The sequence below is a fragment of the Ambystoma mexicanum genome, chromosome 5q (assembly GCF_040938575.1).
Source record: "Ambystoma mexicanum isolate Mex_15411 chromosome 5q, UKY_AmexF1_1, whole genome shotgun sequence".
In the NCBI taxonomy this organism is placed as follows: domain Eukaryota; kingdom Metazoa; phylum Chordata; class Amphibia; order Caudata; family Ambystomatidae; genus Ambystoma; species Ambystoma mexicanum.
This window is the reverse complement of record NC_090933.1, coordinates 1,365,857,767-1,365,878,070: the sequence shown is the minus strand read 5'-3', so window position 1 is coordinate 1,365,878,070 and position 20,304 is coordinate 1,365,857,767. Positions and strand designations below refer to the sequence as shown.

Sequence of the window (20,304 nt, the reverse complement as noted above, 5' to 3'; positions counted from 1 at the left end):
AATAATTTCCCCTACTAGGCACAAACAATGGCACAATGTGGTTTGGCTACTGAATGAATGTATTCACTTCGCACCTCCAAATTATATTAAAGGTTTTCTATTCAGGTAAAATGTAGGTGGACCTCCTACACAACTACTACACGTTCAGATGCAACCACTCATTGCACTCACTTTTCTAAAGGGATTTTAAGACTTTTCATTGGCAACTTTGAAATCATTGAGTATTTGGTCTAGCCTGAAAAGAAGGGAAAGAAGGGGCAATGTGTTATTGCCACCAATTATGTTCCCCTCCTGCCTCCAGAGAATTCTAGAATGTTTCTATGCAAACAGGGTCCACACATGGAAGGCGCTGCAGTGCCTGAAAAACCATCAATTGCTTTTTATTCACTAAAAAAAGTTGTATTTGCAAAATATAACATCATTTACAACATTGCAAGCATTATGTTTGTGATTCCACACAAATATGGCAACTCAGTGGCAGCACTAACAGTAACACTTGGCCTTCAAATAGACAATGTACCAGATGCTTCCAAAAAAAGCACCCCCTGCTGAAAAGAAGATATTATTTCAAAAATAATTCTAAACCTTTTTATTTGCAAATTTGCAAGCAGTAAATTTGGTTGCAGATACATGATGCACTGAGTTATAATGGAATCTAAATCCATCTTGCTTCAAGCAAGCATTTCTATAAAAACAATGGGAACAAGGCTGGGTGTACACCTGGGGTCAATGCCCATCTCACACTCATTCATAGTCACTCAGTCGCTTCATTAAAAGTCTTCTCCCTTCTTCCCCTCTGTTCACAGGTGGTGCTGATGAGCTCAGTCTGGTGAATGCCGGCGATGCCTGCAGCGGGCGGGTGGAGATTAAACACGAGAACCAATGGGGAGCGGTGTGTAGCATTGGCTGGGATTCCAAGGATGCAGAGGTGGTCTGCAGAGAGCTTGGATGCGGATCACCTGAACGAGTAATAATAGAACATCGAGGTGCCTTTGGTGAAGGCACCCGGCGGATTTGGCTGAGTAATGTCCACTGCAGAGGAAACGAGACTTCTCTCTCCCAATGTCCACATGGAGGCTGGGGGTACAATGACTGCGTATCAGTGAGAAGAGAAGCTGGAGTGATTTGTTCAGGTAAGAGAAGTACAAACACAACCACTGCAGAAACATAATGAGAATATGTCATAATGTATTAATAATGAGGGGGTCTCTACTTGAGCATCTTCTCGGTAGTCTGTTTGTGTGATAATGATATCAGTATTCTTTGAGAATAAAATAGCATCCACAAAGTTAGTGAATTTGATGTTTTTGTTGGCACAGTCCAATAGAACAATCTACATGTTCATTATTAAATGCTCTCAGATATTCTTGTTACTTCAGGGTGCACAAAAAAATGAGGACAAGACAAACAGAACATAAAAAGCCTGACCAGATAAAGTAAGGGGAAGTCACAGGTTCACTCTATGTTGAAAAGGTGAGTCTTTGTAGCCTTTTTAAAAAGAGGATCATTGTGTACCTGGTGTATGGCAGCCAGGAGTATGTTCCATAGCAGAGGACCCTGGGAATCGAGTGTGCCACCTCCAAATTTAGCAATCTTAAATCTGGGGGGAACAAGTACTGTAGAGTGAAGGTTCCTGCCAGTTCTCTTGACTTTGATGCATTCTGACAGATAGGTGGGGCCATTTAAAGACACACACTTGTATGTCATTTGTCAACACCTTGTGTGTTATTCTGTGTTTTACCAGGAGCCAGTGTAGCTTCTTTCTGTAGGTGGAGATGTGGGTACGGCGCGATTGTTTAACGATGGTGCGCACAGCATTATTCTGAGCCACTTGCAGAGATTTTATATTGGCAGCAATGGTGCCGGACAGTAGGCTGTTGCAGTAATCCATTCAGGAGTTTATCAACGCTGTGGACAGAAGCGCACAGTTTCCGGTTGCTATAAATGAGTGAATATAGAGTATTTGCATATTAATGAGTCCGCAGCTAGACCGCATATTGGAGACATGAGGCTTCATGGATAGTTCGTCATCCAGAATGAAGCCTAATGTTTTTACTTTCCTTTGGACTGTGATGACATTGTCCGCAATTGTGAAGTTGGCATAGTCTGTGGCTAGCTTGTTCCAGGCGTTCTTTGAGGATACTATAATAAACTCTGTTTTGTTGTTATTCAGAGCCAGGGAGTTGCAAGCCATCCAATCTTGGATGGCTTTATAGATGTTATTTATAGTTTCAACATCATTTTTATGGTGACCGCTAAGTTGGATGACAACCTAAGTGTCGTCCGCGTCGTTTATATATTGAACATCCAACTCATTTAGGAGATCCAGTAGTGGTCGAATATACAAATTAAAAAGCAGAGATGACAGGCAGGAGCCCTGTGGTACACCACAGGTCTAAGAGATGGGGATGGAGTGATTGTTGCCCACACAGACCCTTACCATTTCAGGACCCAAGAAGTAGGCTATCCATTTGGACACCAATATGGAGCAGTTCGCGACCTCTCCGAGCCTTGTCACTAGCAAGCTGTGATCAACAAGATCAAAGGCTGCAGAGAGGTCGAGCAGCGTCAGCAGTGCATCGTGATTTTTATCGCCTATGCCAGCTAGGATGGACTTTAGGTCAAGCATAGCGTGACGAGCCCTGTAACCTGACTGTCGAGTGCCTAAGATGTTGTGCTCTCTGACATGGACCTGAAGTTGGATATATGCTAGTTTATCCAATATCTTCAGTATGAAAGGTACATTGTTTATCTGTCTATAGTTGTCTTTGTTGGTGGGATCTAAGTTTTCAACAAGGGGGTTATCCAGGCGGATTTAACCGCAACCGGTACCGTGCCTTCATCAAAAGATAGGGTTATTAATTTGGTAATCCAAGGGACCAGTAGATCAGTTGATTTCTTAAAAATATTGTTGTGGCAGTCATCTCCAGGGCAAGAAGTGGCTTTTAGATCCTGCATCACTTTGAGAACCTCTTTTTCCGAGTAGTGAGAAAAGGAGAATTGCAATATTTTGCTCTGGGTATTGATGGGATGCGTTGTGATTTTGTAAAGTGGCAATGGAACCACATTGTTAAGGGAGTTATTGATTTTTCCTTATAGGAGTTGATTTTAGACAGGAAATCATCATGGATTTTTTGACACCACTCTGAGTCCTTTATTATGTAGTTGGATGGTGGAGGCCGGTCCTGAAATTCTGCCAGAATCTTAAACCGTTCTCCAACATTAGATTGGGCATTTATAATCCTTTTGTTGTAGATTGTAGCTTTGGTATCAGTGATGAGTTTTTTTCAATTCTTGTATGGATTTTTTGTAGGCAGATAAATGTTAGGAAAGATTTCATATGTATATGTAATTGTCAACCCCCAAACATTTTGCTGCTGTTTAGACACCACTGACTGACTTTGCCAGAGAAGCACAGCCTTCAGCTGCACTCCTCTGGGCTATCGCTCACTTTTTATGGGGAAACTGACATGTCCTTAAGACAGTCAGTATTGGGAGACTTTCTTTCCTTAGTCCTTTTCTTATGTTGCAACTTTTGTGCGTAATGTATCTTACCATACAGCGCACTTGGGTCTATAGTAATTTCCAAAGACCCTAGATACTCTCCCTGGACTTTTTATGAACTGTGCAGATGTGTCAAGGACAGGACTGGTGCAGCTATCGATTTGCATTATTTGTAACCCTTTCCTGCCATGTTAGTCGCGCTAACCGTGTTAGGCACGAATAGGTGGCCTGGCTCCAAAATGACCATGCCCCAAGGTTCTTTGTCCTGTCCTTTGGCCATCTTGCCCCTTCACCTTCCCCAGGTTGAGTCAACCTGGGCCAGTCCTTATTTGGTCATGCATTCTCCCGTGAATCCCAATGCTTTTGTGGACTTCTGCATGCATTTTGTGTGTGCCTCCAGGATGTGAACTGGGATGTCTGGTCCCAATACACACCCTGGGTGCCAGAGTGTCTGGAGTGTCCTGGATGCCTGAGACCACCGTGGTCTATGATTGGTCTACGTATGGAGCGTTTTGGCGCAAAAACAACTTTGGATAATAGAAGGCTGGAAACACCACTACCATGTCGATCTCCTGAGTTCTTACTGAACAAAGGATAGGATCCAAGTATCTTGCAACTACAAAGCTGTGTCGAGAAACCACTGGTGACCCGCTGGAAGGTTTGGCACCCTGATCCCGCTGTCGTCCCATGGGACCCCTCTGCATCTGGTCGTCCTAGAAGGTCTACGAAGACGCTTCAACCCATTTGAATAGTGGGACCAACTATTCTCGGCACCTTCACCAAAACCTGCAAGTAAGCTTTCTCAGAAATGTCCCTTGGCCAACCAGTGGGATGACCAGTTTATGCAGGACCATTGCTCTGTCTCTGCCATCGTTTTGAGGAGGCCCTCGAAACTTGGTATACGGCTAGCTCTGTGTCCACGGCACCCTCACACTGAATTTCGTACACTTGGCATTCCTAGGTCAGAAGTGAGACAAGTGTGGATATTGTGGGGTCCACCAGATCAAAAGCAGCTGAGAGGTCTAATAGAAGAAGTAAGGCACATTGTCTGCTGTCTTTCAGTGGATCTATTTGCATTTTGAAATCTATCAGAGCAGTTTCGGTGCTGTGGAGTGGTCTGAAGCAAGATTGTCTAAGCCCAAGGAGATTGTTGGTCTCTAGATATTGCTGGATCTGAAGGTATGCAGCTTTATCAATTATTTTCAGTAGAAATGGGACCGTCGTGATAGGCCTATAGTTAGTTGGGATGGCTGGGCGTAATGTCGATTTCTTGAGTAATGGCAGAACCCACACATCCTTGAGGTTTGTGGGTACCTTGTATGTCCTGAATGTAGCATTTATTAGTTTGGTGATAAATGGGGCAATGTCTCTAGTGGCTTCTTTGATTATTTGGGCAGGGCACAAGTCACCTTGTCATCTTGATGGTTTGAGTGATGCTATAATCTTTTTGACCTCTATGGTGGTGACTTGCATACATTTGAATTCTTGAAGTGGATTCAGGGAGGGGTTTTTGGGGGGTCTATGGAGGGTCACAGATTTGGAGAGGTTAAGCCTTTTAGCAGCTATTTTGTTTTGGAGAGTGGCCCTTTTTTTGGATAGAGCATTTTGGATGTCCGTGCATCATTGTTTGTCTTTGGGGCAAGTATCGTCTGGGAGTATGGGTGATTCCATTTCCCTCAGGATTATGAATATTTACTTTGTACTGGAACTAGCATTGTGAATCCTTTCATTATAGGTTTCACATTTGGTTCGGATAATCTCAGCTTTATATTTTGAGGATATTTCATTCGCGTTGTCTTTGTTTTATTTTGATGGAAGTTTTTTCCACTTTGCTTCCATTTTTTTTTTCTGACCTTAAGGCTTTCAACTAGGGGGTAAACCAGGTGTTCAGGTGAGTTTACATGGGGCAATATTATCAAAAGCTTGGATCATTGTGACGTTATATAAGTCAACTAGTACCGCTGTGTCTAGAGATTTGGATGAGTTTAAGGTAGGGAGCAGGATGGGCATCAACATGCCGGAGGTGATATTTCATTTGTTTCTAGTAAGGAGGGGTGGAGCTATTATGTTGCGTTTGTTGGCTGTTTGATTGGCACAGGTAGTGAACGTGATTAGAAAGTGGTCAGTCCAGGTCTGAGGTTCAATGGCCGTGATTAAGGTATCACAATTAAGGTTGGCAACCCAATCGAATGTTCTACCTTTATCATGGGTAGGTTGGATGACTCTTTGCGTGAAGTCTAATTCAGTTAGCGAGTGGTCGTTAGGGTCCTGGTAACCCAGGTTAAAATCACTTAGCAGTAATATTTGTGAATTAGGTTTGGTGTTATCAGAAAGTAGGGTGATAAGGTCTTCCTCGAAGGACCCAATGGGGGATGGTTAGAGTGCTAGAGTTAGCTGTGGCTAATTTGACTGTGAGAAGTTCACATGACTTGATAGTAGGGCAGTAGTTACTTTGAGTGCTGAGCTTGACTTAGTGATAAAGGCAACACCACCTTCTTTTGTTGTTGCTCTTTCTGCTCTTACAATGGTATAGGAGTCAGGAATGGCCAGTAGAAGAAAAGGTCCTGCTGCAGCATGGAGCTAAGTCTCGGAAATAGCTAGGAAGTCTAGTTCTCCCTTGTTGATAATGTTGGCTATATCTGTAGCATGTGCGATAATAGAGCTGGCATTTATTAGAGCGCCTTTGATATAAGGGTTAGTGGACAGGGATGGGGTTATGCTGTCCTTCTTTAGGTTCTTTTTTTCTTTTTCGGTGTGCATAGTATTTGGTGTTGATTGGGATTTAGGTGGATGGGTGTGTTGGCATTATGGTATTAGCTGTAGATTGGTTAGTCATACGTGGTATGCTGGATTTCTCCTGCGATATGGCCTGTGAATATGAGAGTCTAGTAAATCTATAGCCTTTTATGTCATTTCTGAGATCACCACAACATAGGCTGATTCGCTATAGGTTTAGATGCTAATAACTTGATCCATTGGCTGGGGGTAGGAGTACCTATTAAGTTAGTAGACCTGGTTAGTTTGATGTTATGGATACTGGAACTTGGTTTTAAATCTGGCAGAAATAGGGTTGGTTTAATGTGTGAATCGGGTAAGCTATATATCAAGGGCTTGAGACATTTGGTAGGTTTGATCTCCGTAGACATGGATGAGGACATGTTTAAATTTGAGTGTCTCATCCCTGGCTGAGTGTAGTCAATCACTATGGTAATTATTGAAAGGAGCCATAAACTAGCTGTGAGGGGGTTAGTAGCAACCATGCTATGTGATATGCTGACTCACAGTTAGATTTCTGAGGATCAGTCTTGGTGAGGGTGTGGATCTGAGCAGATCATTAAGATTGCAGTAGGACATAGATGCTTTAGTCGGCTAGGGATGTGGCAAGGTTTACGTTGTTGGGATTAAATTATGCTAAGTATAGAATGACACCGTTTGCAGGCACCAGACGGCTAGTGCAGATAAGTGCAGTTTCAATGACAATTACTTACAGCATGATGTGCCAGTGTGGATAGATATGCTATCAATGCGGTGGACTGGATATTGTACGAGTAAATGAATACAGTCATAGAATACGTAGTAGAAGGCAATGAGGCACAGAAGCAGGACCGTGGACTAAACGTAGGTTAGAACAAGATCTTAGCACAACATTAGACTAGGTGATAGTACCCATGGAATCATTAAGTACATAGGGCCCTTAGCACAGGCAATGCAGTTTAAATCATTGGAATCATAGTACTCATTAAATCATTAAAAACATGGTAGACTTATCAATGGGCAAGGCAGCACCCTAGATTTAGGAGTGAGCTAGAAGTAAAATGTGGAAAAACCATCAATTGGCACAGCAGTACGCTAATTGGAACACAGTTTAGGTCATTTTGGTTGCAGTATATAGGTAGGGGGCAATGGCGCATGCCAGCAACAAGTGGACTGGAAGTAGCACCATACAATATAATAGCAAGGCAATAGGCTAAGAGTGGCAATATAGATCATGAGCGTCACAGTACTCTAACTGAGGCGCAGCACAGTGCACTGGCTACCGAATAGTCAAGGTGTGGGGCCATGACTTTAGCAGTAGGTGTTAGGACGGTCAGAAAAGTAGAAGTGAGACATCTTGGAATACAAAACAGCGGGATGCGATTGTGTGATGCAGCCGCATTTAGGCACCAATGATGCGGCACATCTCAGTCGCAGCTATGCGTCTAGCGAGTATCATAGCGGTTATGCACGTTAGTCTATGCATATTAAGTAAGAGTCATTAGGGCAGTACATGAAATGACCACATTTAAACAGGCCCGAATGGATGTTGTATGTTATGTAATTAGCTTGGCAAGCATTACAGGCTGTTTGTTACATATGGAGCAGCGACGGAAAGGCTGCAATAGTGGATAGTGGACCATGAGGGCATATGTGGCAGGTCGGTACAGGTTGGAACCTTATGAAGCCTTATTATACGACCATTGAGCAAAATGTACGAGGCAGAATATATGGGGTGCCGTTTGCAGAGATATGGCTCAGATGTTCTGGGGGCTAAGATCTGTAGCGGCTGTAAAGTTTGTTCTTGACAGCGGCTGTAGGTGACAAGTGATATTGTCCATCAGAGGAATTGATAAGGGTGCAAGATAGTGGTTTGGCTTATGCTGTATTCAACGTCTGATCGGAACACACAAGCAGGATGCACTGTGAATGTAGGGGTGCACAGCCGGCGCTCTACGGCCGCGGGGCGGCCCACACAGGTGCAGATAGGTGAGGCGCTTTGTCTGGTGGGCCTTCTTGTTGTGGGCAAGGTTTGCGCCTTCCGGTCACCCCAGCAGCCTATTAACACGGCCATAGTGGTTGCCTAGCAACCAGAGGCAACACAGCAACACAGTCTGTTAATAATTCAGAAAAATAACACTACATAAACAAATTGCTCTGATATTTTATACATAATCTATAGTTGCTACTTTACCCTATTACTTCATAATAATTCATTTGCTAGTAATTTTATGTAAACATTCACATAGCTGAACTAAAAATCTCATTAAAGTCGAAATCAGTGATACTTGTCATCCTTCCATGAGTCTCACCCATTACCATTCCCCAGCCAAGTGCACAAATTCACAAAAATAAATAAATGACCCTGGATGTCCAAGTGTTTTGACATTTGATGAGTACACGTTGCATTTTCTTTAATGTTTAGGGCATATTACATAATCTATAATTCCTTTTATCATTAAGGTCGTTCATTCTCAGGCCTGACACTTACCATTAATAATAACATTGTAGCATCTAATAGTAGGAACAATTATGTGGATATTCGTGCTAATTTCACAGGAATCTCTCTATCAAGTATTTTGTTTATTGAAAAAATAAAGAACACACTTAAATGTTTTGTGTCTAAAGTGATAGAAAAAAGAAAAAAATACAAAAAAGAAAAAATACATTGTCGGGGGGGAAATTCTGCCGGGGTCGGCCGGGCCGTCCGCAGACCTCCGGGCAGGGAGGCCCCAACTCCTCCCGTATATCCCAGATGAGATAGAGTATGAGACACACGCAAGAAGCAAGGTGACTCTGCTGTTTATTAAACAAAAACGGCAGGGATGGGTCAAGGAGCGTACGCGTCCGTCCTGACACACACACAATCGTGGGGCTCGCAGGCCCTTTTTACTGTATTATGACGCGTTACTTGCGTCACTTTAGAAAGTTAACAAAAAACCTATTGCCACTCGTAATTGGTTGCTCGAGTGGTAGGGTTAGTATAGCATACGTATAGAGAACAATGTTAGTGGTCGAGGGTTAGTCAGGTGATATATCTGGGTTGTCCCTACAATTAGATACATGAGAATTGTTACATGAAGACTCCTAAGGATTGATTAATATTACTGGCGTCAGTGATAAGAGCCCCATGTTCTGATTGGTGCGCCCGTGAGCTTCCCAGCCTGGGACCACCGCTGTTCCCAGCTCTTGGTGCACCTGCAATTTGCAACAATGTTTCACTATGGGTACGTGCAGACAATGTGAGGATTTATTCATGGCTGGAGGCTGACCGCTCCCACTGTCGCAAATGTCCATTGTGCCTTTCAAGTGTATCTGCCTGTGTCTCGTAGCGAGGGATCCAGACGCCTCTTTTCTCCTGGGCTTGGCATCTCGTCAGGTTCGGCTTGGTCACGTGAGGTGGGACCGTGTTTGAGGCAGAATTCTGCACAATTAATATTGTTTTTCCACTGTGTGTCTGGTTTAATTTGCAGGTGTGACTTTAGCGTTGGTGCGCGAAGTGCGAGGTTGCAACATCGTGCCCTTGATGATTTGTTCTTGGAATGTGGGTTTGCAACATTGCGACCTTGGCTGGTTGCTTCGCCGGGCTCATTCTGCAGGATCAGCAACCTGACTCTTGTTTTGTTAATGTCCACGGGAGCTCTTGCTTGAGGCATACTTAGGCCTGGTGTATAAGTGGGTCCGTCTGGTGCACAGGTGCTTTAGGTTACAGTACCATATAGTTCCATGACCAGTATCGTCTCTTCATTATATTTCTCATGGTGGTAACTGGTTTTAAGAGAAGCGTGAGCAAGCTTTGTAGATAAGTTCATGACACGTCTTGCGTTTCTGCATTCTGAAAGCCTATGTAAAAAATAATAAAGATGCACGTCCGTGAGTATGCCTGTCGCCTACGTCATAGCACTGAGTATATTCTTCGTGTAGATTGGTGCGGGAATGTCCAGTGTGTATATTTGCACAGGTGTGCTTACCGTTGTCTAGGTCGTCATGGCATCTCTACTGACGTGTAGATTTTAGTCTAGTTGGTCCGTGCCGCAGGTGTCGGCATGGCCAGTGCGGGCTGATGGGCAGGCAGATGGACACATCCGTATGTTCCTGTACCAGGGTATCTGGTCGTCTGGTAAATGGACAAACTCTTCTCGTGGCGGGTGTCTGGGTCGTGACCCTTTAGGCCAAGCACGAGAGGTGAAGGACGGGAGCCTGGTCTTCCATTCTCCCACTTCAGTCCCCCCTCTGGTCGACTTGTCGACCACAAACATATCCTTTTCGTTATCTCCTCTTACTCGCCATATCTTAGTTATTCCTGCTAGATGTCCATAGTGGTTTACATGATCTTCAAATGACCAATACATATATTCACAGGTTCCTCCAGGAGTACAGTATACCCATTTCCCTATGTAGCTCCTGGGGTTTCTTGGGTTCTCGATCTTCACTGATGGTGGGTTTAGATGGTTGGTGATGATTTGGTTGCGCAACTTCTCCCTCTCCTGTATTATCACACCTGTATGTTGGCCGTCATCTGCTGGCATCAAGGGGTGCATTCCCACCATTTCGAGCAACTCGTCAGTGGTACGTGCCTTCCGGGCCTTCCAAAATCTAATTATGATCAGCGTAGCTCCAGCCAAAATAGTACAACCCACTATAATTTTCAGTCCATCTGACAGCCACGATGGCATCCATGACCATAATAGTGAAAACCAGCTCTTATCCTTGTTTACACCGTTACTTTCATCCATCATTTTGGAGTGCATCTGGGCCAATTGTGAAACTGCTTCTGTCAGTGTACCATTGTCAGCATCGTTGGCAGGTATGAACGTGCAGCATGATTGTCTTATCTTTGCACAAACTCCTCCTTCCATCGCTGTGAGAAGGTCCAATACATATCTGTTCTGGAGTGCTACCATCCTTATAGCTCGCAGCTCCTCTTTTATTGCGTTGAACCCATTCACTGTAGAATTGATGGTCATCATTAGTTCCCATCTAGTTATCTGGAGCCATTTTGCGTTTGCGTAAACCTGTAGTCCCGGATGTATTATTGAGGAGAAGAACATTGCTGCTCTGCTGAATAGTCTGTGTTCTGGCGGTATTGAAGTGAGTGCCGTTTCCGACCTTCCCCACAGGTAATTTCCTGTCAATGGTTCTCCTTGTCTTTTCCTTCTATTTAGGACAGTATCATTGCTGTTGGTCCTGTTCCCTTGCTCCTCCTGAAGTGGTGCAGATCTCTTTTTTCTCTTGTCCCCTTCATCCATTCTGGGAAAGTTCGCCACATTGACATGCTTCTTGGGTACCACTAGTGATGGCACATTGACGTGCACCATTGTGCACACACCATTCCACAGGGGAGGCAGTGTATGGTATGCCTTTTCTCCACAGGCCCAATAATGGTCCATTATTACTGCTGTTCCTGCTCCCCCCTCAGGTAACTCCATCACACTTGCATAGTTGGTGTTATATCCTACGTCCACCTCTCCTTTATGCTGGTAGCATACCTTGGGCGCAGTCAGCGGTAGTATTGTTATTGGGTCTTCATCCGTTTCTATCCACGTGAGCATTGGTACATACTTGATCCATGTCGTCCAACATCGGTGGTTGTGTGCCTCGATAGTTGAGATAGTTTCTTTTGTTACCATGTTGCTGCCAATCACTCCTATCTCCCAGCTATTGTCCAGGTACACCTTCCCTGTTATCGTTATCAGCGGCCTCTCCCAACATCCTTGTTTACCCGGAACTTCAGTGGCGTACCAATCACATGGTAGATACTGTAGTGTTACTTTCTCCTTTTTTTGCAGGACCACTTGTTATGTATCTGAATGCTTCAGCATGTAAACTACTCTTGTGGTAACTCAAATAGGTCTTGAGGAAGTTGTTTTCATATGGGTATGAGTCTCGTGTTTTCCATGTCATATGCACCACTGTCCCTTGAAAACTTCCTTTCGTTTGGAACAGTGCCAAGTATATTACGCACTGTGCTGTCTTTCCATCTATTTCTGTGGCAACAAATGTTCGTGACGCGCTCATGGCGTATGGTATTAATGAGCAAACGTAGCAGCTGTCCTCAGTTGTCTGCTTACCAATGCGGGTCATGTGTTGATACCATATGTTGTTTGAGACGTGTGCTGAATCTTGTATATAATTATCAATACCTTTATTGTCTGAGTATGTGCTGCGTTTAACTCTATTTTGCTTGGGGGCAATGTTACTACTATCACCTGACGTAACACCTGTTGCAGCAGGGGACGGGGGTGTATAACGTTTGGGTGCAGCAATAAAATTAATAGCATAGCTGTACTGCCATACAGAGGCAGCCAAGAACCCGGTGATCATCAAAATCCCTATTATTTTTATTACATATGCTAATCTCACCGGCATTTTGCTCTTACCTTGCTGCAGTCCTGGCAGCGTATTCTTGCGACGTTAAAGTTGCCCGCCTAAAAATTCTCAAAATGCTTGTTATTAAATGTTAGTTGTTGGTTTCCTTTAAGCTCTCCCTATCAAATAGTCATTCAGTGCCCAGGCGAAGAGTTGTTCCCACGCTACTCTAAGCGATCTATCTCTTAGGGCAGGTAAGTATGGCCGGAGGTGGGGCATTGAATATTCTATGGCCAAGAGGAATGCTGTGTAGTAGACACGTACCCTTCTCCTTTTTAGGTACGTTGGCCGTTTTATTTCGTATACAAATTGGTGTGACAATTCTTCTGGGTAGTTATCGTCTGGGAGTACCATCTACGCCTGGGCAATGAACTTGTTAGTTAGCTATTTTCTTAACAATACAATAATACGCAGTCCCTGTATGTGCGAGAGAAGAGAAAAAGAGAACATTCACGTGTTTACATGTGTACTTGTGCAGGCAATGTCCTTCAGTTCAGTTATTACTATATTTGGGGGTCAATGGGCAGGGGGGCTGGGCTCAGTTGGCGGTAGTATTTTTACTCCTTGAGCGTGTGACCATGGGGTGGGCAGTATGGGGATCACCCCTTTCTTCGTCAGTTATTGTTTCCGGGGAAGCTGGGTAGTGACGCGGTATGGGAACAATTGGGTCGTTGTCTGTGGTAGAACTTCCTTCCGCTGTTGGGGATGTTGTTGCTGTTCTTCCAATGGACCTGTCGTTGGCGCTGGGGCGGGTCTGTTGTTTGTAGATCTTTACATCATGTAGGTGGTTCCAGGCACGCTTGTCCTTTAGCTTTACTGCTCTTGTTGATACGTCCTCTACCAGATGGGGGCCAGTAAACCTTTTATCGTTCCATTTCCTGTTGAAATTGCGAAGTAGCACGTGGTCACCTTTAGCAAGTTTGCACAAGTTCTTCTTTTCCAATTCTGTATTGGCGCCTTCTTGTTGATTGCTGGTAGACCCGCCCTGTGTGCGCTCGAGCTGTTGAGACACAAACACAACACTAGTAATCAAAGAAGACACATATTGGTACATTTCATCACCTAACACACTCGCTGTGCTTTCGTGATCAGTGAATGCCCTTGACGTTGGCGTTAGGGGAAGGCGCATTTGACGTCCAGTAACCACCTCGTGAGGGGTGAGGTGGTGGTCGGACCCTGGCCTATTCCTCAATTCAAATAGTGCTAATGGAAGGCAATACAACCAGCTTTTCTTTGTTGTTTGTTGTATTTTTGCAATTGCCTCATTTAATAGGCCATTCAGGCGTTCACCTACACCGTTAGCCTGTGGGTGGTATGCACATGCAAATTTGTGTTTTATGCTCAGCAAGGATGTGATATGCTGGAACATTTCGTTTGCGAAATGCGGGCCGTTGTCTGACCTTAACACTTTGCACACTCCCCACCTGGGGAAGACCTCCCTTACTAGGAATTTGGCTGCTCTAAATGCATCTGGGTGTGAACAGGGCCCTGCTTCAATCCACCTAGAAAATGGGCATACTACTACAATCATATACCTATTACCTTGACATATGTTGATCATATCAACATAGTCAATGTGAAGATGCCGAAAAGGTCCTTCTGGCCGAGGTATAGTACCTCTTATCACTTTTAGGGTATGACCGGCCGTAAACTGTTGACATGTGAGACAATTGCTGATAAAATTTGACACATGAGAATTTAACTCGGGGCAGAACCAATCTTCTCTAATTCGTGCTGCAATTACTTCCTTGCCTGTATGGGCTGGGTGATGTAATTGGCTCAGGGCGGTGTTCAAAAGTTCCAATGGTATTACCACTTTTCCAGTGCCACCCTGGCGCCATAGTGCGTCGGTTGGTGACATTGTACATCCTCTTTTTACCCATATTTCTTTTTCGGCCATTGGTGCAGCCGCTTGTAGCTCCATAATCTGCGTGGCTGGGAGATGGGTGTACCCCTATCTTATCAACATCTCCCTAGCCATATCCCTCCCTCTCCCTCTCTGTGATTCTGGGGGGTTCCATATCTCACCAAAGTACGCAGCATATTTCGCATGTGCGTCCGCTGCTGCATTCCCTTTTGAGACGTGGTCTTCACCATTGGTGTGTGCGGTGCATTTTACTAGGGCTAATTCTTGGGGGTCATTTATTACTTCAAGTAGTTCAGCCAATAAGAGGGCATGTTGCACTGGAGTGCCATCAGCTCTCCTAAACCCTCTTCTTCTCCATTTTTATAGCCCTGAGTGGACAGTGGATGTAACATATGCACTGTCAGAGTATATGGTTACTCGTTTGTCAAAACTTTCCTTTAATGCCAATATTAGTGAAACCAGTTCTGCGGCTTGAGCGGAGTAATGCTGTGGTAATTGTACACATTTCATAGCCACACACACCGGCACCTCCATCATTTTTACCACTGCTGCCCCAGTCCTCCGTATCCCATCTCCTTGATCAATAGTTGATGACCCATCAATAAACAAAATCTCACCTCCCTCTAGTGCGTTTTCTTCAACTTTCCTAGTACATGAGTACATTTCAGTTGTTTGGGTGCAGTCATGGGCATAATCTCCCTCCTCAATTACTTCTGCTAGGAACCTTGCAGGATTAACCGTGCTACATCTAACAATTGCTAAGTCAGCTCTAGACAAAATGATCTCATAACCTGATGCCCTCTGCGTGGTCAGGGTGGACTTAGGTCTATTCAATATTGCAAATAGTGCATGTTCCACAAACAGTGTAGTTGGACACCCCATGGTTATTGCTGATGCTTTTTCCACTGCAAAAGTGCCTGCAGCGAGACCTTGTTCGCAAGGGAAGTGACCTAACATCACAGGGTCTAAGTGACCGCTGTAAAATGCTACTGGTTTATAGCCCATGCTCGTTTTTTGGGCCAATACTGCTTTCATCACTGCTGAGTCGCAATGTGAAAATATAAAAAATCGTCGCTCATAGTCTGGGGATGCCAATACTGGAGCAGTTGATATCGCGTCTTTTAATTCATCAAAGGCCTCCCTCATTTCCATAGTCCACCCCAACTTTTTCTCCCCTTTATTAGCTTCCCTCAAACCCTCAAGCAGGGGTCCTATGTATGAACTGTAATCAAATACCCATGCTCTACAGTAGTTGCACAGCCCCAGGAATTGCTGCAGTTCCCTCACAGTCTGTGGCATTGGAGTGCTTGAAATGGCCTGTGCTCTTTGTGGTGCAATCTTTCTTCCATGTTGGGATATCAGTTGGCCAATGTAAAGTACCTGTTCCTGACAGTATTGTATCTTTTCTATGTCTACCTTGTACCCTTTTTCAGCCAATATTGTCAACATCTTTAATGAGTCCTCTCTGCATTTACTTTCGTTTGTACTGCAAATTATTATGTCATCCACATACTGTAACACTGTGCTTTCCACTTCAACGTTACCCAAATCCATCTGTATTACTCTATTGAAAATTGAGGGTGATTCGCAATACCCCTGTGGCAATCTGGTATGTTTCCACTTTGTATTTCGGTAAGTGAAGCTTGTCAAATCTTGTGAGTCTGGGTGTAATGGTATTGAGAAAAAAGCATTTTTAAGGTCGATCACTGTAAATCGTGATGCTTCCGCTGGAATGCCACACAATATTGTGGCCGGGTTTGCTGTTACTGGATATTCTGCTTCTACTATGTTGTTCAAGGGCCTGAGGTCCTGTATGAAGCGCCAAGACCCCCCTTTAGCCTTGCGCACTGGGTGCACAGCCGTGTTACATGGTGATTCTGAGGGGACCAATATGCCATTGTTTATAAGGGCCGTTATGGTTTCATATATGCCCTCATCTGCCTCTTTTGACAGTGGGTACTGTTTCACTCTGGGTAGTATTGCACCTTTTTTCAATTTTATCCTTACTCCTCCTATGCTTTTAATGCATCCCACATCATAAGGGCTAATAGTCCACAATGATTTGGGCACCTTTGACATATCCTCCTTAAAGAAGGGGACTGGGGTGCATGCGGGTGCCTCAAGTGTCATCGCAATTTTCTGTGCTACTTGTCTGTGAGCCACTCTTACCCATATTTCTACACTCATCATGAACACCATTTCACCTTCCTCCTTTTCTTCTGAGAACAGCTCCTCATCTGATACCTCGGTCAGCCTACATCCTTCTGCTAGTGCTATCACTGCCCTCCATGCTCTCCCTTCCTTATCTTGGGCGTGCACAGCAATATAATCAGCTGTTGCAATAATGCTCTCAATGTCCATTACAACCACCTTTCCTTCTGGTTCATTAACAGGTGTTTCTGGTCGGAACAGATAGGCTGCTGGCCTCCTCCATATTTTCCCTTCTATCCCTGGCATCCATGCAAATGCCATGTCTGTTCCATACTGGAATAGCTCGCCATCTACCGGCTCCGCCCTAATCACTGTCTGTCCACAGTATGCTTGCATAATCTGTCATGCTGCGAGCATGTTAATCCCTGGAGTAGAGCAAATTATGCCGTCCTCTGTAAAGGAGATCGTCATATTCAACCTGTTCATTATGTCCCTCCCCAGTATATTTACTGGTGAGGCACTATAATATAAAAGTGGAACTGACAGATCATAATCTCCAATAGATAAGGGAACGTTATCAGTAAAGGGAACCAACCCTTTAGCCCCAGAGAATCCTTGGGTGTTCATGGCTTCGCCTGACATCTTAAATTTACCTTCCCTTATGCAAGACCGGGTCGCCCCAGTGTCAACAAGGAATGATAATTTTTTGTCACCTATCGTTACCTCTATGCGTGGCTCCTCCGCACTATTAGGTGTTACTGACAGGATGGGACACACCAAGGCCGTCTGTGGGCTGTCCTATTGAGGGTACAATGATTGGCCATTCCCTGTGTAAGGGTTGTGTCCCAAGACCGTCACCCTACCCAATTGTGTTTGTTGCGTTTGGGGTTGTTGTGATATCGCTACTTGTTGTTGTGGCACTGAATATGGCTGTTGTTGTGTTATTTGTTGTTGTGGTTCACTTCCTTGTTGCAACGTCTGCTGTTGTTGTATACCCTGCTCTTCTTGTAAGGTCCTAGGTTGTACCTGTTCATTCAATGCTGGTGTTCCTGGCCTGACCCTACATGTGCGTGACATGTGTCCTAATAATCCACAACTCCAACACACGGGTGGTTCCCTACTTTGCCATGGGAAGCTCCCTGTGTTGTCCTGGTACACTGGTTGCCCTGTGGGGTAGGAATTCCTAAGTCCTCCCACCTGCTGTTGGGTGTTATATCCGTATCCCCTCCCTCTCATAAATCCTCCTCTCCCCCTGTTATAATTATAATACCCAGCTCCCTGCATTGGGTACCCTCCTCCCATGTTTGGTGCGCGTAATTGCAGTGGCGGCACATGTTGTGTTATAGTCTGTGAAGGTGCTATTTGAGCGGGATCTTGTGCAGCCACTACTTGTGTGGGGCTTTGGGTCATTGGTGTGGGCGTAGTTATTAGTGCCCCTTCCATTGTGTATTTAGTAAGTTTTTTCTGCACTAATTTAGCCTCTTCTGTTTTCCTGTCCTCTTCTTTTTGTTTCATTTTTCCTTGCCATGTCCTACAGTGATGTACTATGGTCAGTTGTATTTCTGGCCATGGTTTTGCTTCCATTCCCACTACTTTCTTTAGTTGTTTCTGAACTCCTTCTGGGAGCCGTTGTACCAGTATATGATAAAATATTGCTGGTGTTTTATCCCATTGTTCTCTAGTTTCCATGCGCCACTTCTCTTGTATATCCTGTATATAATCAACAGGATCCTCATTCTCACGCATCTTACGGGAGGTAATTGCTCCTATGTCTGATGTGTCTGGGTACTGTACTCTTAATGCCTGCCATAGTGCGTGTCTGCAGTTCGCAAATGGTGCCCCATCATGCGATGTGTTTGTTATTGTTACCCCATGGAATCCCGCTCTCTTCCAAATGTCATCCGCTCTATCCCCTAATATTGATATTAACAAGCCCTTTACATCTCCTACTGCTAGCTTCTGTCCTGCGGTGTGTTTCTCCATTTCATATATCCACTTACCCGCACCTCCACTTAGTGATGGAAGCCTACATTTTATATTTTCTTTATCCGTATGCTTCCAAGGGACATACTGTGGTCTAACCCCTCCTCTCTCCAACAGTGGCATTAAGTTGTGTCTTGTGTCACCCTTTACGTTCCATAATATCGAGTCCTCACACCCCTCCTCTACTTCCGTTTCTTTTACCCCTTCAATTTCGTCCTTATTACCCCTGCCCTTAACTCCTTCTTCTCCATCCTTTCCCCTCCTTTCGTCATTTCCTGGCATGTTTATTAGTCTGTCCTGCCTGCGACTAGGGAGGTCTCTAAGCCGACATGCATAGGGTGTCAGTTCGTCCATGAAGGGCGCAAGCTTTATTCTGCGTAGCGAGCGTGAGGTGGTTGAGCATGTGGGGCGCGATTGGGGAGGGCGTGATGGGGATGGGGATGGTGGGGTTTCATGGGTTTGTCTTTCCACTAGTCCTAGCCCTCCCTCCTCACTTCTCTCCATCTCCCCCTTTCTCCTACTGATCCATGGTGAGTCTATGTTGGTTCGAGTGAGGTATAGCTTATCTAAGCTTTCCCTTCCACTTTTTCTTCCTTCCCTCTCCACTCCTTCTTCCTCCTCACTAAATTCATAATGGCATCCCCCACTCTGTCTTTTTCCCTTTTATTGTTACTGTTTGTAAGTCTATTAGGTCTATGTCTCCTTTTTCTCCGTTACCAACTTCTCCCCCTAGTGCTGATGTTGTCGCTACTTCTCTGCTTCTATATACATCCCCCCATCTTTCACTCTCCCTACTCCTCTCTTCCCTTCCTCCTTCACTTCTCTCCTCCATCTCCCTACTATTTTCCTCCCTTTTCCTTTTCAATTCCTCCATCACTTCATTGCTCATCTGTTCCAATATCCTTTCATCCTCTTTCTTCCTTTCCCATTTCACCCTTTCTCTTTCTACTATACTCTCTATTACCTTCCCCTCTTCATATTTCTTAGCTGTCTCTGATAGTAACCTCCTCTTCCATATTGCCATTTCCTTTTCTTTTTCTTCTTCTTCCCTCTTCTTCTCCCTCAGCACTTCTCTTGATACCCTGTCTGCTGCTGCTTTTACCCTTTCAGCTTCTCTCCTTTTCTCCTCATTTCGTTCCCTTAATTTTTCCAATTCATTCTTGCCTTCTTTTCTTTTCCTCGCTCTCTCTCTTTCCTCCCTCTCGAGCTGTTTGATCAATTCACTCTGCTCATCCCATAGCTTTGCTAATCTTTCCTCCAAAATCTCTTCCTTTTGCCGTAATAGCTCCTCCCCCCTCATTTCACTCTCTCTGGCATTATCCTCGTCTGTTCTCTTTACTACCTCCCTCTCTTCCCCAGTTAGTGAACCTCGTAACTTTAATAATATCTGTGCAGCTACCCACTCATCATTCCCTATCTCTACAGTCTGCTCTTCTCCAATCCGCCCCTCCCCCACTGGCATCTTCCTATGAGCCACATATGGTGGAGGGCTGTATGTCGGGTTCGAGTATCCTTCAGCCGCCCTTAGCTGACCTTCTATTTCTCCTAATTCTCTCAAGGGGTACAACCCCCCTCCCTCTGTTTTCACTCCCGGTGTTATGGGTATCTCGTTGCCTGGTTCCTTTTTTATGTCATCTAATTTATCAACTTTTTCTCCTCCCTCTCCTCCGTACCCC

At 44.6% G+C, this 20,304-nt stretch overlaps 1 protein-coding gene across 1 annotated transcript in view; it reads left to right on the top strand.

Annotated features, from left to right (window-relative positions):
* LOC138498429 (scavenger receptor cysteine-rich type 1 protein M130-like) overlaps positions 1-20,304 on the top strand; it is a 950,335-nt gene that overhangs the window by 309,281 nt on the left and 620,750 nt on the right. Inside the window, exon 5 of the mRNA XM_069622185.1 lies at positions 807-1,133. Coding sequence (XP_069478286.1) covers positions 807-1,133 — 327 coding nt within the window. The remainder of the gene's footprint in view (positions 1-806; positions 1,134-20,304) is intronic.